Consider the following 17,798-nt stretch of genomic DNA (forward strand, 5'->3'; position numbering starts at 1 on the left):
TTTGAAACTGCGCGACCTGGGAAATAGGGGGAAACAGGGGAATAGGGAAAGAACTGCCCCCTTTTCCAAGAAGCCCAGTTTCGCAATAATCCACTACAGCATCTGGAGGCTTCCCATGAAGGCACCTCGCCTGTGCAATTTTGCCCCATTCCAGCAAACTGTCTGGGAGTTATAGCTCCCACCCCCTTTTCCCTGTTACGAGCACTTTTCCCCGAAGAAGCAAAATGGTGGGGGGGGGTGCATAATTTTGCTTTTGTGCAATTTTGCTTTTGAGCCATCTTGCTAAAGCGCTATAGCAAATAGAAGAGGCTCTGCCAGCAATGTGTGTGTGTGTGTGGGGCGGGAGGGAATGCACAGCTTCACTGTATCGCAAAAATGGTATAGCGCTTTAGCGATTTGAGACAATAAAGGCTTCCTGCCAGCAGTGGGTATGGGGTAGGGGCTTTTGTGCAATTTTGCTTTAGAGCTAAAGCACTATAGCTCTTTAGTAAACAGAAGTGGCTCTGCCAACTTCTGTCGGGGGGAGGGGGGTGAACTGCCAACTCCACTTTATTGTTGTTGATTTTGGACAATAAAGGCATCTATGCCAGCAATATCTATGGGGGGAAATGCACAATTGAGGGCTTTGTCCTGATCCTGCAAACCCCCAAGGGTTTACTTGTGCCATCCCCTTTTTGTTATACCCAGGATTTTCCCTCCCCTGGGGTAAATGAGCAGGATTTTGATGGTGCATTGGGTGCCTCCTGACTAGGGAAGGCTGCATGTGAAGTTTGGTCCCAATCCTGCAAACTTCCCAGGTTTTCTAGCCATCACCCCCTTTTTTGGTGCACATGGGATTTCCACTCCTTTGTGAGTAATCACACAGGGTTTTGATGGTGCTTCAGGTGCCTCTCAACTAGGGGAGGCTGTGTGTAAAGTTTAGTCCCGATCCTGCAAATGTCCAGCACTTCAGAGCCACCACCCCCTTGCTGGGGTGATGCTGGAAGTGCTGAATTAAGCCCCGGTACTTCACCCCACACCTCTCCCCTCTCACTGGGATATTGTGGAAGGTTAAAACAGGCCACTGCAATGTTGTCAATGGGTGAAACAGCACCACTGCTCAGGTGCGAGGACTGCAGCAGGACAGGGGGTGGGAAGATGACTCGGATTACACACTGTAGCTTAATAAGCAATCATGGCTTAAAGTGATGTCTGAATGCAGCCAAAGTGAGTTACCCTGGTCTTACCTCGGACAGGGGGAGGAGGAGAGGAAGTGGGAAGCCTACTTTGAAAACTACAGCAATCACTAAAAATCAGACATTGGTCTCTGATGACGAATCCACAATTTTTGGTTGAGTGTGGTAGCCGAGCATTGTTTCTAGTAGCCAGAACGACTAGACTCTCTCACTGCCTGCTCCAAAAAAGGCAAAGTGAACTGATTGCCCATTGAGGGGGTTTACAAAGAAGGAGTAGCAGTGGGGGTGGGGGGCACATATGCATAATAATCCTTTGCTCACCAACCCGTAACACTAATGTAGAATCCTGGCTCCAGGTTTGAGAGGGGAATACTCCCTGTGCCATTTGCAGCCATACACACACACATACATATATGTAATAATTCTGTGACACAGCATACTAGAAGCTTTTCCTACTGGTCACCAGAATTAGACTTATGGTCAGCATACATACTAATCCAATAAATGTGTCCACAGATTTATTTTAGGAATTGAAGAGTGTTTCAACAGGAATATTTAATATCATCAACTCTGGTATTATTGTAAAAGTTCAGCAAATATATTGGTAACAAGTACATTCAGGTTATTTCATCTTTCCCTGAGTGGCAGCCTGAAACACTGTCCATGCCTCTGACTTTATACATTCCAAGGTTACTTCAGACACAGGGGTAACAGACCCAGCACCTCTCAAGCATATGGAAGGACACAGCATTTTGCTTTTCCACTAGCACCACTGCTACCTCTGCCCAACTGCACACCCCAGTGCACCGTGGAATGGAGCGGAAGGGGAAGGTAAGACATAGGACGACCCTAAGAGGAATGATGGTGCTTGACAGATTCGTAGGTATGACAAGTGGGTGGGGGCACTGACAGGGCCACCTACTCTGGTCTCATTAAAGGAACAAGGAAAAGTTTCTAAGTGTCCAGGGATAGTTCGCTTGCCCTTAATTCATTCCTGCCGCTGATGTTCTACTGGGACCATACCTCAGCGGTAGAGCACATAGTTTTGCATGTAGAACGTCCTCAGGTTCAATCCCGGGCATCTCCAGTTCAAAACAAAAGATTAAGTCACAGATGATGGGTAAGAGCTCTGTCTGAGACACTGGAGAGCTGTTACCAGTCAGAGTAGACAATATTGGGCTAGATGGACAAATAGTCCTGGTATAAGACACCTTCCTACATACTCCTTCCTCAGTTTAAACAAAAATTCCAAGGCTGAATGTAAGCAAGAAGCCATCATCTATCTATCTAAAATTATTTCTAGGCCGCCTTTAAAGATGGAACCCCCTCAACATGGCATATAAGATCATCTTGGGATAAGTCATCATGTAAACTAGTCTTCTGTAATTTGACAACATGGTTGTTTCCCAGCTTGTAAGGAAACTATGTGTACTTACCCCAAGGAATATGTTTTTAGAAGAGTCAAATCCTGCTGCAAAGATTCTGGCCGTATATGGTGCATTCCTATCACAGACAATGCGGCATGCAAACCTGGAGATAGTGCTTTGGGTGATCTGAGTTTCATCACTGTTTTGGCTGCCAGAAATGGTATCTGTTACAACAAAATCTATGGGGCTCTCTGTCGATCTGCCAACCTGAAAATATTAAGAACATCCTTTACAGACATCCCCTTAGTGAAGCCCTTTGGAGAAACAACTATAAAAAGTGTGAGCAAGTGCAACATTAAATACACAGACTGGGTCCAAGATCCACAGGAAACAAGGACATTCAGGTGCATGCAACTATTAGGAACAAGTCCATTTTACAATCATGGTAGGTATGATGCACGCCATCTAGAATTGTTTTTACCTACATATGGAAAAAATAGCACAAACTATGACTAAAACCAAGTGCCAGTCATTTGCATGGAAGTGTCTCATTTCCATGAAAAATGTGACTATTTATTTAGGTTTATGGTCCAAAATTATGGAAATTTGAAGGGCTAGTACAAAAAGCAATCCCCCAAAACAGAACCCCACTGAATACTTTTCTTCTGCATGCGAAAGCAGCCTTCCCCAACCTGGTACCCTGCAGATGTGTTGGACTACAACTCCAAGCAACCCCCAGCCATATATTATATCACTGAGCTATGGTCCCTCCCCAATGGGGGGGTAGTGTATGTGGGGGGTGTTAGCATGGGGGGAAGTGTTAAGTGGTTCCTATGATGCATCCTAGAATAGGAGTAAGAATGGGAAGGTCAAGAAGCCAGGAACCACCCCCTTTTCCAACATACATGACCATATTTTGCTTACTTAATATGAAAGTATTGAAACATCATCTGTCCAGAACATCTCATATTCCATACCCGGCAACTCCAGTTGAAAGAAACTCAGATAGCAGAGCTGGGAAAGGGACCCCTGCAAGAGGCCTTGGAGAGCTGCTGACAGTCAAGCTAGACAACACTGGGCTAGATGGACCAGTAGCCTCACTCAGTATAGGGCAGCTTCCTATTAAATGCCAAATTTCCAGAAGATGATCCTCCAAAATGGATACAAAGATATATTTGTCCTGGAACTTTTTGATTTAAAAAGATGCATTTAAGACTGTCACCCTAAACAATATAATGTTTCCTCGTCTTTATTAAATGCTAAGAAAAGAGTTGGAGACACAAACATAAATATGGCCATACAAAATGTTCAAGGATCCACCTTCCTGTGATTTTTTTTCCTCTCCAATTGTATTTCTGCAGCATGAGTATGCCAAACTGCTGTACTTAAAAGATTCTCTTATAAAAGGAAAGGTATCAGAAGTGTGTTATTGCATGAAAGCTATTACAGATTGTTCAGCTGGGAAAAACACTGAGGAGCAAAATTAATGTGGTGAACACGGAGTTTCTGCACAGCTTTTAACTGCAATAAATGTAATATAGATTTGTCTTGCCTTTGGAGAGACTAATGTTACTTTTTGGAGATGTGCTCCAACATTATGAAGTTCCTAGACATCAGCAAGGAAGATCAACAGGCTTTGGTTCTTTCTGCATATAAGAATCAGAAGGAAACCTGCAGCAATGGAAGTATTAAATATGTAAACCCCGTGTACATTTTTTCAAAAAGCTCTCTTAATATTTTGCATTTGCTACCAAGGAGCACAGTTGCACTTGCGTTGCTGGGCCATTTTAGTTTCTGAAACGCTTTTATAGGATTTGATCTCTAAAATTTGGCCGCTGAGGTCATTGGATGAGGCACTCCTCGTGGTTCCCCGAGTACATTAGAGTTTTAAATGTATTAGCTCCCTCTCTGTGAAACGCCCTACCAGTTGATATCAAGCAGGCATCAACACTGCTTTGTTATCATATCTGCTAAATGCTTTTTAATGAACAAACCTTTCCTGATTAAAAGACCACCCATAGTTTTATTGGTACAATTTGATTTTAAATGTTTTATTATTTTGTATTTTGACATTTTTATTACTGTTCAGTGCTCTGGAATTTTTTTTTGATGTAGGGCAGTTTATAAATGTTGCAAATAAATAAATACAATAAATACATTACAATGAGGTTCTGTTGGATTTATTATTGGCTAGAAATATTTGCTGTGAAAGCCAAACCCGTAGCTTTCCTACTTTATCCTACTAATATGTTATTCAAGCACCTCTATTTAAAAAAAGTAAAAATGCAATATTTGTACCTAATGATGTGAGTCATCAAGTAACCTATAAGAATCTTATGACTTTGTGGGCAAGGTGAGCATGAGCTCACTAATGTTTGAATTAACTGTTACATGTAATTTGATACTGTAGCCTATCAAACTGTCAACCTGAAAAACAGGAGTAGCCCAGTGGATAAAAGATAAGAATATTGGGCTTTGGTACAAGAGATCTAGGTGCACACCACAGCTTAGTCATGGATTTGTTGAGATACTTTCGGAAAGTCACCATCTGCAACTACAAAACTTGAGATAAATGATAATGTACTGTGCAGGGCTCCTAAGAGGAAGAACCAGAGACAAATTCAAACATGCTGTGTAGAAGTTAAAAAATGCCCGAATTCCCATCTCTGCAAGTGTCATAGTAATAAGAATTGATTTCTGGATCCTTGTTCACTTTTTATTTTAAGTGGTTCCAATTACCTAACCTCATCTAGACAAGTTTCTGTGTGAAGTAGCTTGCAATAGTTATAGGGAATTACTCACAAATATTTACTTACTACTGTTGTATTAAAAAAAACCTGAGCTGTACTTCTAAAGACTAGCTGTAATCTTCCAACATTTGTCAGAATTGTCTGAACAACCACAGTTGAATAAGCCATACTTGAATTAGTCTGTCATTCAAACAAGCATAACACAGCTACTTTACCCCTTGAAGAGATATAGCAGCTTTGGGTCAAGTGGGGTGACCAATGTGAGAGGCACATGGCAGGAAGCAAGAGGGTGGGGCAGTAGTGATTTACAGTGCAGAACACAGTACTTCTCCCTGCCCCAACCACTGAAACTCCTTCAGCTCGTGAATTGTTAGACCAGCCTTGGTAATAAATCCAGAAAAGTTACAAACCTACTGTAAATCACCCAGAGAGTGTCGGCTATTGGGCAGCATATAAATGTGATAAATAAATGTTTTACTAGCCTGCTAAGAGGCTAGAAGCCTGGGTTTCCATGCGGGCCATGGAGGACAGGAAGCCCCCTCCCTTTTTGGCCAGCATGGAAATGCGGCTAATTTTTAAAAAAGCCTTCTATCAAGTGAATGACTCCCCACCCCGCCCCAACAGTCCATTACATTTCTGTGCAGCTTGTGGAGGAAGAGAGTCTTTTTCCTCCTTGGCTAGCCTCGTGTGGCACAGAGTGGTAGGTGGCAGTATTGCAACTGAAACTCTCCCCACGACCTGAGTTCGATCCCAGCAAAAGCTGGGTCCCAGGTAGCCGGCTCAGGTTGACTCAGCCTTCCATCCTTCCAAGGTCGGTAAAATGAGTACCCAGCTTGCTGGGGGAAAGGTAGTCACGACTGGGGAAGGCAGTGGCAAACCACCCCACTACAGTCTGCCATGAAAATGCCAGCGAAAGCAGCGTCCCTCTAGGAGTCAGCAATGACTCGGTGCTTGCACAGGAGGAACCTTTCCTTTCCTAGCAACCAAGTGGGCTGGCAGAGAAGAGATGGACCAATGTATCCCTCCTCCACCAGTCTGCATGAAATTCTTGGTTGCCTGTGGCTACCAAGGCTGCATCAAATAATATAAACACATTTTTAAGAACTTTTCATCCCATTTATGAACCTTGCATTTTCAGTAGAAAGTGGCACTCTCAAAAAGCCCAAGCCTGTACGGGACTATATATTTTGTGTTGCATAAAACTTATGTTTACATTGTAAATCAGTTTCCATAGGGAGCACCTAATACTCTTAACACTGAAGTTAAAGAGGCGGTGGACCTGGTCAGTGCCTGAATGGGGGAGCCCTCTGAAGGTGAGCTTTCCAAAGCAGAAGCAGGATATAAATGTAACAAATAAAGCTCTAATATGTTCTGTGCTTTGAAAGCACAAGGTATCTCTAATCTCTGTGAAGCACATACATTTATTGGGGTGAGGGTGGTGTTAAAGGAATGAAGAAAAAACAGAATCCACCCACTGTATAAACAATCCAAAACTATTTCTGCATGAATGAAAATCTGAAACAGTATATTTAAGTAACAGCTTTGCCAGTGTTCCTGATCAAAATAAAATTTTGTGCATCTGTAACTCAGTATATTTACTGCAGAATGAACATAGTACCAAAAAGATCTAGAGAGCATCACTAAATTAAAGTATAAATAATGCAGCCACCACTACTTCCCACTGGGAGAGCAAGAAGGGACACAGTTCAGGCTCAAGATTATTATTCTAAGGTCCATGGAATGTCTCCGCTCTTTTGTCAACAACAAAACCCAGTGGTGAATTTCAAAAGCATGATGCCCCATGCAAAAAAAAAGATATAATAGTTCAGACTGGGGCAGGGCAATGTAGAAAAGATTTGCATTCATTATTCAGAATACTTGTAACACAAGGACTGCTTCAAATTTCCTACATAGAAAGCTCTTCGGGGCAAAAAAAATGTTTGCATGCAGTGTGTCATCACAGATTACCATCACATAAGCATCTACTTTGCTACACATATAGGAGCTGGGAAAACTCACAGTTGACCACAGCTTCCTAATGTGCACCCTTGCAACTCAATCGATGTCTATGCAATGACCCATGTTTTTTCCTATACTGAAACCACAAACTTCTGCAAAGAAGCAGATAAGACTCTTCTTCACAGACCATAACAGATCTGTATACCGCATATTTCCTACCAAAATAGTAATGCTGAGAATTCACTCTGTAACCAGGACACCAACCATTTCTGCCAACTCAACTGCAGTGTCAAAGGGGTGGGACGGAGACAACCATGTTGAGAATTAAGCTTTACCGTGCGAAGTTTCACAACAGTCAGGACGTTTTTATTTGGGTGTGTGTACATATGGTGTGGAACAGCCTCTGGGAAATATATTTTAAGAGCCCACAAGCAACTGTTTTAAGTAATTTAAATACACTTACCTGAAACATATCTGTATCTTTATCATGTGTATATTCCACTACAACCGTCTGGTTTCTTGACAGTGTGTAGGAGATACTGTGCTGCCCTTTACAGCTGATGGCCTGTGGAATAAAACAGTTCCTGTTTTATTTAAGTAACACCTCAGTCAGGGGAAAACATATTACTACAGCATTTGTGAATGCTATTACAAGCATTACCAAGTTCGCCCAATGCATGCTTCAGTTTCATTATGCACTTTACAGCAAGTACCTAGGAGAAATGTAGCTATTATTTCACTTGTGACATGGATCACAACGAAGAACAGAGACCCTTAGATAACATTGCTAGGAAACTGACAACCACCTCCCATGCAAGATGTGATCACTCATGACTATGATTCATGTTATGGGGTGAAGAATACAAAGAATTGTGCTTAATTTTTATTTATTTTTAAAGGAGGGGGGAGATGAGTTTTGCTTTTCATATCTATTTTACCAAGCCAGGAGAAGAGTGAGAAGAGTAACTGCCCTGCTCCAATTTCAACTCCAAAATAATGTTTCTACTTTTTATGCTGGGAACATCTTCCCATAAAACCTTAACAACAGAACTTTATATATCAATTCCCTCCTCAAAACCTACTTCTACAAACCCTGTCTTCAACTTCCTTTTCTCATTGTAACAGCTACTTGCTATCTTGATGGGTAGCTTTTGTCTCTTCCTCGCTATCTTCCCTTTGTAAGATCCATCTCTTCTTTCCATTCTGTATTAAAGCACTATGAACACTGCTGTTCAATAGTAAGAAAGGACCAAAGATTGAGACAGGTCAATCTTCAATGCAAGTATTTGAGTTTCACTTTCTCACTCTCTTTTTAGGTGCACAATTATTTTTCAAATAACCCACATTCATCATCAAAAAAGGAGGCAAGGGAAAAAATGGGGAACCCACAAGGTTGTTTGCTGAGTCCATCAAGACCAATACTGTGGTCGCCAACTGGCAGTGGCTTTCTAACATATAGCAGATATATTTCCTTTCCTTGCCCTGCTATTAGAAAACCTTTAACTAGATATCAGGATTGAACATGGAACCAAGGGTGCCGTTAGCACAGGGCCCACCTGGGCATGGGCCCCAGATCTTTAGAGCTGGGCCCAGATCGTTTGAGCTGTCCTAATTGACATTTTTTTTACATGTTCTCATTGACTTGCATTGGAAAACAAAAATGGCCATATCTTTTTTAGTTTGTATGATAAATAAATGACATTTGGAGGCTTGGTAGCCCCCATGGAGCTGATTTAATATGCCACATTTCAGGCAGTGAGGTCCAGTGGCTTTTGTGCTAGTCACAGGTAAAATTTGCCATTTTCAAGCAAATCTGTCAAAGCAAGGAGCTATGCTTTTTTTGTGCTTCCACATATGTACATGGAATTTGGGGCCCTGGCAGCCCCGATAGAGCTCACTGAGCCTTCCAAATTTCAGACAGGTAGGCCTAGTGACTTTTGTGCTAGCCACAGGTAAAATTTGCGTTTTTCAAGAAAATGTCTCAAAGCAGAGAGCTATAATTTCTTTGTTCTTCCACATAACTGTATGGAATTTGGCAATCTGGCAGCCCCCATGGAGCTGATGGAATCTGCCAAATTTCAGGCAGTTATGTCCAGTGACTTTTGTGCTAGTCACAGGTAAAGTTTGCTTTTTTCAAGAAAACGTGTCAAAGCAAAGAGCTATATATATACTGTATATATATTTGTGCTTCCACATATGTGCATGTAATTTGGGGACCTGGCAGCCCCTATAAAGATGACTGAGCCTGCCAAAGTTCAGACAGGTAGGTGTAGTGGCTTTTGTGCTAGCCACAGGTAAAATTTGCTTTTTCCAAGAAAATCTGTCAAAGTAAAGTGCTATAATTTTTTTGTGCTTCCACAGAAATTCATGGAATTTGGGGACCAAGCAGGCCCTAAAGAGCTGACTAAACCTAACTTTCAGACAGTTAGGTCCAGTGGCTTTTGCACTAGCCATGCATAAAGTTTCCTTTTCTCAAAGTCTAAAACAAAAAGTAAAAACTGTCAAGTAACCCAGGGGATTAGAGATCCTAATCAGGTGTTTAAAGTGACCATTCAGAGGTCACTATCCCTAATCTCTGGTGCAGGATTTTTTTGAGGTACAAAAAACCTCTCTCCCCTTACTTTTCTTTTCTGCTCTTACATGCCCACTGTTGGGAGCTTGCCTGCAATGAAATTTTGAAGAGGGAGAAGGAAGGGAAGAAAGAGCCCCATGTGAAATACTGGTATTTCACACAGCATCTGATTTTACTGCCCCAAACTGGAACCTTTGGTTTCTGCAGAAGTTTAGTAACTTCAGTTCAGCAAAGGATCCAATCAGCCTCCACAAACATCTTTCCCTCCCTCCACTTTAATTTCTCCTAAATAGCTGTAGGACTCAAATACTCCCAAAGGGAGGGTTAGGACTATGTGGAGTCATGATCGAGAAACTGCTGGGGCTTTTAAATAGGTTCTACAGTTTTTAAAAAAAAGCTAGAAAAAGCCCTCAGCCACCTCAACTCATAAAGTTCATTTAAGTATGTGCAATCCTTGCAAACCCTGCACAGCCTCCTAAATTCCTCTAAAGTACTACCTCTCTGAAAGGAGCCACTTGTCTTAGGGAATTATCTCTGCCCCCCCCCACCCCCGCACACATTTCCAATCACCATTCTTCTTTTCTTCTTCCCTCCCCTATCCTGTTCTTTCTTCCGTTCTCTTCTTTATTCCACCCAGAGCATATCTTGGGGAATTCTTCAAGAAACTTCTCTTTGGTGGGCAAGAGAAGTTCTGAACTGTATCTGACTTTATACAAACAGACAAGAGGGTTGGTTTTTCTCCTTTTCCTCACTCAAGCCTTTGAGAAGAGTGGGTTCACATGGTTGCAGAGACACAAATCTGGGGCTGTTTTGTTTGTCAGTTGCCATTATCCAGGAATAGGAAGAGCTGCAGCTCAGTGGTAGAGCACATGCTTGGCATGCAGAAGGTCCCAGGTTCAATCCCCAGCATCTCCAGGTAGGGCTACAAAAGAATCCTGCCTGAAACTTTGGAGAGCTGCTGCTGCCAGTCAGTGTCAACAATTCTGGGCTAGATGGACCCAGGGCTGACTCAGTATAAGGCGGCTTCCTATGATCCTATGAACAGAAAGCTTAATTAAAAAAATAGGAGTTTGAGGTTTGTTTTTTAAGTGGAGGGGAGATAAATATCGCTAATTTATGCAATCCTTTGTGTGCCTACTCAGAAGCTCCATTATGTTTAATGAGGCTTACCCTCAGGAAAGTGTGCATAGGATTCTAGCACAAGTTACTTTTGCAGGGAGGTTTGCACTTTGATGTTCTGCATGTTTACTCAGAAATAAGTCCTGAATTGTGAGCATGGTACTGCAGGCTTAATACAGTGCCTACCCAATTCCATCTAATGAAGTGACTACCCTTTCAGCTCAGTTCTATGCATGTTTTGTTATTTGTGTTTTTGTTGTTGTTGTTTTTTCATTTTGCATGAACTCTAGCTTCAGTGGTGAGGGAAAGGCACTGAGTACATGCTCAGAGTTTCTCCATAACTTAGCCCTAGTTTTGAAAACGGACTCATTGGCTGAATCCTGGTGAAATCTTGGCACAAATGAAGTTATGGGGAGGAAGATACAATGAGAGCTTGTGCATAACAAAGAGGAGGTAGAGAGGAGTTGCACAAAACAAGACATCTGTTTTTATGAAGAGTTGCTGGAGGATGGTAGGATGAGGAGGGATGGTTTCATGGAAGGGAATAGAATTGGTAGGGGGAGAATGTAAGTGCTCAGTGGTGAAAGAAAAACATTCTGCACATACTCAGAGGCACTCTATATTTAAGAACATAGGAAGAGCCATGCTGCATCAGACCAAGGTCCATCTAGTCCAGCATTCTGTTCACACAATGACCAACCAGATGCCCACAGGAAACCGACAAGCAGGACATGAGTGCAATAGCACCTTCCCACCTCCTGCTAACATTGGCGAAATGTAAATAAATTCTAGTCATTCTAAATTAGAAACCATGTATATCCTTCAGAAACTTTGCAGTTTCTTGCCTGGGGAACACCTCTAATGACCTGTGCATTTTCATACAAATTTATCCAAAAACTACTGGAGATGGGGTGAATGGAAAAGAAAGCAAATCACTCCCTCCCCCAAATTGGAGAACTCCCCTTCCACATGAACTGCTGCACCTATCCTTCTGAAACTTTGCTGGTTTTTTACTTAGGGACAACTCTAGGCTGTCTGTGATTTTCAGAACAATGGTCCACAAGGAACATAGGGAGATAAGTATGTCCTCTTTTGGAGACCTCGAAATGTCAAGGCCACCCTTGCACAAAAACCCTTGTGGCTATCATTCTGAAATCTGGCAGACATGATCTCTTCTGATGGGGCAATGAATCCTGAAATTTTTATCCAATTCTTCCAAGGAGTAAAAATGCTATTGGCAGTTCCCTTTAAAAGAAAATCAAAATATAAACTCTGCATCTTCTAGGGGGCTACTATGCCTGAAATTATGATCCAGTTCTGACCAAGAGAAAAAAGTTAAGAGTAGTTTTTTCCTAATTTCCCATGGTAGTCAACAGGAAGCATAAAGACTCATTTTTCCAAACATTGACTCAGGTTTGGTGCTGAGCTGAAGTGGTCCGACTACAAATTGGCCAGAACAGAAGCAGGATGTTTTCCAAAATGCTGAATTGGGGTCCGAGTTGAAGTGGGGTGGGGGGGTCAATGCACACTTCTTATGTATGTATGTATGTATGTATGTATGTAATCTATACACACACACACATATTAGATATGCACTTAGGCTCGTGTGTGTGTGTGTGTGTGTGTGTGTATGCAAATTTGTGTTATGGGCCTGTGCCCCGGATCTTTTAAGAACCTAGCAATGCCCCTGCATGGAATCTTCTATATACAAAATAGGGCTGGCATTTGACAGCTCAAAAAAGATTTTGTAAATTGACTAAATATGGATCAAGTTATGGACAAGTATTTTTTAAACCATTATTAGAATAAATACTTTCATCAACAGGTTTCGTTAAACAAATTTTTAAATGTAATGATTGATTTAACTTTTAACAATGTTACATTTCTATCAATATGAACAATTCACTGAACACTTCTTCTCTCTGGCTTTTTCACACCAGAGACAGCCCACAGTAGTGTGTGTTTTTTAACTAAATTAAAACAGAAATAAGCATATTCCACTAAAAGTAATAAGTAGCAGCAACCATTAAAACAAGTCAGTTTTAAAGCCAATTTTGCTAAGTAGGCAGCAGGCCATTTCTTCAAGCATCATCAGGGCTTCATGAAACATGTAGTCAATTAACAATAACTGATTGATGTCCATCACTGTGTCCCCTCCCCCCTGCAAGATAATAAAAGGGGAATAATATGTATGTATGTATGTATGTATTTATTTCTATACCGCCCAATAGCCGAAGGTCTCTAATACAATAGTAGTAACCGACAGACAGATGTACTTCAAAGCCTGAAACACTCCATAAACACTAATGAACTGATGCCCAGTTCATATTATCAGTTATCTTGGGATAACAGTCCCGGAATCATAGGTAAGCTGAAAGAACATCTGCCAACAGCCAGGGCTCCTCACTCACCCATCCAAGGATATGGGCCATTTCACTTTTTTTTGTTTAGATGCACAATTAAGATGTGTTGCGTGGATGCTTAAAAGTGTAAACTGCAAGCACAACAAGCAATTGGAAAAACACACACTTTATGCAGACCACCCACACTAGGGCAAACAAAATTCCTTGATAAGTAATGGATGAAAAGGCCCCAAGTGTCATGCAAAAAATTAGAGGAATATTAATGTGGGTCAGAGGGCCCATGAATAACTCAATTAGGAGACACAATTAAGATAACAATAAATATTCTGAGGTGAACAAGGATGCTTTAGTTCTAAGACCAGCCCCTCACCACAGGGTTCTCTTTCAGTGGTTTTAACGGATAAGTGAATGCACTGGAGTGGACACATGCATTTGTGAGTGTGATACTGTGCATGGTACTGAGTGCCACACACATGAAAAGTTCATTAGAGGCAGAAAGAGTGATGTGTGCATCTGAACTGCCCTAGCAGAAGGGCTTCAATCCAAAAAAGGTCTCTCTTCCTTAAGACTGTGCACCTTGATCTCAGCTGCAATAATCTACTGGGATCAATAAAGTGTTGCTGTCTGTACCGGTCAAGGAAAGACTGGGCTTTGATGAAAGATTTAGAGATGACTTGCCTTGATAGGAGGTGAAAGGGTGTTTGAAGCCAAGCCCGGGGCAGGGGTGCAGAAAAAGGTGGCCAGCAAAAGTGAGCTGCTTTTGGGAAGGACCAGAGGAAGGTGTAGTCACAACATCCTTGCAAGTTAAATCTACAGAAGCTACTAGCCAACATGGAAGAGCAAATTGCAACCACACTCCTGTTTATGATTAGAGTAAGGGGTCTGGGCAGCTCTGCCAGTCATATGACCTAACTTTGCATAACTATAGGTAAGATGGCTTGTTAGGATTCCTCTTCCAAAGAAGAGTGCCATGATCATTATAAACTCTGGATCCAATGTTGAAAACACTTAAGAATAAGGGTGATACAGTGAACAAGCATGCAATGGTCTACGTTAACTGGAAAAAAAAATACAAAAATGTTCTCTGCACAGAACTCTGGTTCAATGAAGTGCCTTTTATTTTTATTTTATTTTTTTATATAATGTTATGGATTAATTCCCATTTAAAATGGAAAAATAATTTGGGATAATTAACATAAGTTGCCATTGTTCAAGCAAATTTGACTCATTTTTCTCTAGGAAATTAATTGGGGCAGGATATAAGTTATTTTTAGCTCCACTGCGTAAGTTACTAGAATGGAGTTCTGTCCTCATTAGCTTTTGAGAAGTCCATGGCAACCTTTAACACAAATCCAACTGATGTATGAGTTGACATTTTCTTGGTGAAAATTTCACATATCAAATTAATTCTATATGCTATTTACCATGCACAGTGTTATATACACTATACTATATTACCACTGTTTAAACTCCACAATGAACATTTTGCTTTCTGTTAACAGTAAGAAATCTATGAATGCTATTTTTAAGCTTTTATACACCAGGCGTTTTAGCAGTTCATTTACTTGGAATGTCCTCTAGAACAAATACATAGATTCATTGGTAATTATTGCTAACAGATGTTGTTTTTCAATTGATAATTTTGCTTAACAGATGAAAAAGCTGGGAAAATTTGGAATAGCCAGAACCACATTTTGAACAGTTACCTCATACTTTACAAAATATACCTATGATTTGCAAGTTGACTTAGCACTTCTTTATCTGTGACAGTCATAAATTTGCTTCAGAGTTTATTGATTCTGATTATCCTGCTCCCATTTAAAAAAATAATTATAGACAATGTCCACAATATATGTGTGTGTGTGTTCACAAAATTCAACCTAACCAAGGGTGCAATCCTATGTATGTTTAGATAGTAAGAAATCCACACAACTCCCAGTTGTAGGACTTTTTTCTGTCTAAACATGCATAGGATTGTGTCCCAAAAGAGCCACAAGAACAAGAATTGCCCATACATTATGTAATCATTAATCCCAGTACTCCCAAATGTTTCCAGTGTTTGTGCCTGCAAGGCTGTTACCAATCAAAATCAAGACTTTTGCCCTTTTTCTTTTACTAACTTCCTAGGTCTAGGTCTCACTGAAGTGGTAAACCTGTATCAGAGCTGTACCACTTGGTACCAAGTACATTTCTAGGCAGTGGGAAAACAGCCTATGGCTGCTAAAAGCTATTTAATGTGAATTATTCTTACTACTTTTAATTAAAAACAGGAATCTATCAAGATGAAGGGTGGAATATAAATGCTTTAAATAAAATCTTACCACTTTATCCTGTACCTTGGATATAGGAAGCCAACCAGAATGTTTTTGGAGTTAGACTTTTTTTTGACATTGTCTCGCACTGTTAGTGAACAGTCAATTTCAGCATGCTCTTTCATTTAAAAAGCCCGTTTCTTTCTTTAGTCTTATCAGAATTCCAAAGGCATATTATAGAGCCTCATGGAGTTTGGATATTTTTGGTTCAAGACAGGCTTTAATTAAATCCATATCTTATGATTTGCACATTGTATGCATGCTTGTACATGAGCAGCACCCCACCCATCCCATCCTTGGTGGCATGAGCGGTGCAGCAGTGCCATTCCTTTCTGTACTGTTGGGCTATCGTGAGAAGTCCTGGACCACACAGGTGGATTGTATGCTGCAGCTCTTCCACATAACAGTGACAGAACTGGGCAAACGCTGTCAGTGGATGAAGCCTGGCATGGACTCCACCCACATGGCACCTTGGCTTCTCATGTTACCCTAGTGGCATTTGACAGACTGGTGTTGCTGTGGCTCCCATGCCACCAAGGTACTGCAAGAACTCAGCCTAAGTTACCCCAAGCAACCATATGGAACCCTCCAAACATAGACTGAAGCAGATGCATTAACAACTCTGACTGACTTGTTTAATAACAGAAGTTGGAAAGGGAGAGGGGATAGAAAATGGATGGATGGACGGAGGGGCACACTGTCATCTGTCTTTGGATTGTCATCGCCTTGTATGTAAAGAAGATTGCTACTTCATTAGTGTAAACACACACAACTTGAAAATTAATTGAGCAGAATTACTGCTTCTATTTTGTAGGACTACAGTAAATCTGGGAAGTGAAATTGATCTGTGTTGCTGATACAGCCATTAAGTATAATTTTCTGGTAACCTTTAGCAAAAAGAACATTGCCATGGAAACCTCATGTGTTTTGAGTACTGAGAAGGAAGCCCATCTGAAGCCGAATATTAGAAACCATTTTTTTTAAGGTTCCCATCTGCTTTTTCTTAACCACATACCTGGCCATCTTCAGTGCCTTTCCTGCAAACTGATAGTGATTTACATTAACAGAATAAGGTCTATTAAAAAAAACTCAACTATGCTCATGCATTTTCCAGGTACCTGGAATGCTTTCAAACTGACAGGTAATTTAATATTAACATAATTTTGTAAAGAACAAAATTAATCACTTTGAAGTGGGTTATGCCCAGTTTTTACAAACATTTTTGACAGTGCCAAAAATGATCATCTCAAGTTTTTCAGCACTCATCGTGAAAATGTTCACATATTCATTTAAACTGCCTTCACTGGCCCTCAGTGATGTCATCACACAGCCAAATACATCTTATTAGCTATGCAGTGTTATGACATCATCTCCAGGAGTCCACAATTCCATTTGCCATGGCAAGCGTCCTTCTACCACGATGAGCACTAAAATCCTAGCCTTCCTCCTGACCTTAGACCCGGGGTGGGGAGCAGATGATCATGCCCACAGGTGTTGCACTTCCAAAGCCCTCTGAGTGCCTCAGAAGTACAACACAGTCCTCCTTAGAGCTGAAGAGGGGATTGGGAGGGGTGTGTCCCAGCAGTTATGCTCCGCTTCTGAGGCATTCAGAAGGTCTCATATGTACAGTGCAATAATAAGAATGGTTCCCTTTCCCAATTTCAAGCTCAGGAGGACTGTGGCTTGTCCTTTTCTTGCTGAGCTTTTAAAGCCCTTCAAGCACCTCAGAAGCAAAGTTCAACTGTGGGAACGAACAAACCTTCATCCATCTCTCCACTTTCAATTCAGGGGTGGGGGGAGAAGGAGGAAAAACCACTGGTTTTTAATTATTTGGAGTAGTAAACATATCTTGATTTTTGATACACAGCCCAATAACCAGTTTTTTGTTCAGCCCCCTCTCCCACTTGAGCTTTGTGCCTTCCCATTTTCTACTCAGGTCTACATGTCCTGCACTAAGCAAGCAGCTGATTATATACTATATGAAAGTACTTTGTCACTTGATAAGCAACAAGTGGTCCACTGGCCCAGGATGATCAGGCCTGCAAAACCTGAGCAACTGATTACAAACTTGTCTAGTTGGTGCTATCTACCAACATGGAAGAACCACAGCAAAATGGTAGAGCACATGCTTTGCAGGAAGTCCCAGGTTCAATTCCCAGCATCTCTAAGTAGGGCTGAGAA

General features: G+C 41.2%; 1 protein-coding gene across 3 annotated transcripts in view; it reads right to left on the reverse strand.

The window, feature by feature from the left end:
• Positions 1-17,798, reverse strand: part of PELI2 (pellino E3 ubiquitin protein ligase family member 2) — a 122,328-nt gene that overhangs the window by 17,583 nt on the left and 86,947 nt on the right. For 2 of the 3 annotated variants that reach the window (XM_084835581.1, XM_084835571.1), the window contains exons 3-4: positions 7,715-7,816; positions 2,612-2,809 (exon numbers count right to left, since the gene is read on the reverse strand). In XM_084835581.1, coding sequence (XP_084691707.1) covers positions 2,612-2,809; positions 7,715-7,816 — 300 coding nt within the window. The remainder of the gene's footprint in view (positions 1-2,611; positions 2,810-7,714; positions 7,817-17,798) is intronic. The other variant, XM_084835589.1, reaches the window with a different exon arrangement.

Source organism: Heloderma suspectum, chromosome 1 (assembly GCF_057233095.1).
Source record: "Heloderma suspectum isolate Gila_16-S chromosome 1, 16-S_ref, whole genome shotgun sequence".
In the NCBI taxonomy this organism is placed as follows: domain Eukaryota; kingdom Metazoa; phylum Chordata; class Lepidosauria; order Squamata; family Helodermatidae; genus Heloderma; species Heloderma suspectum.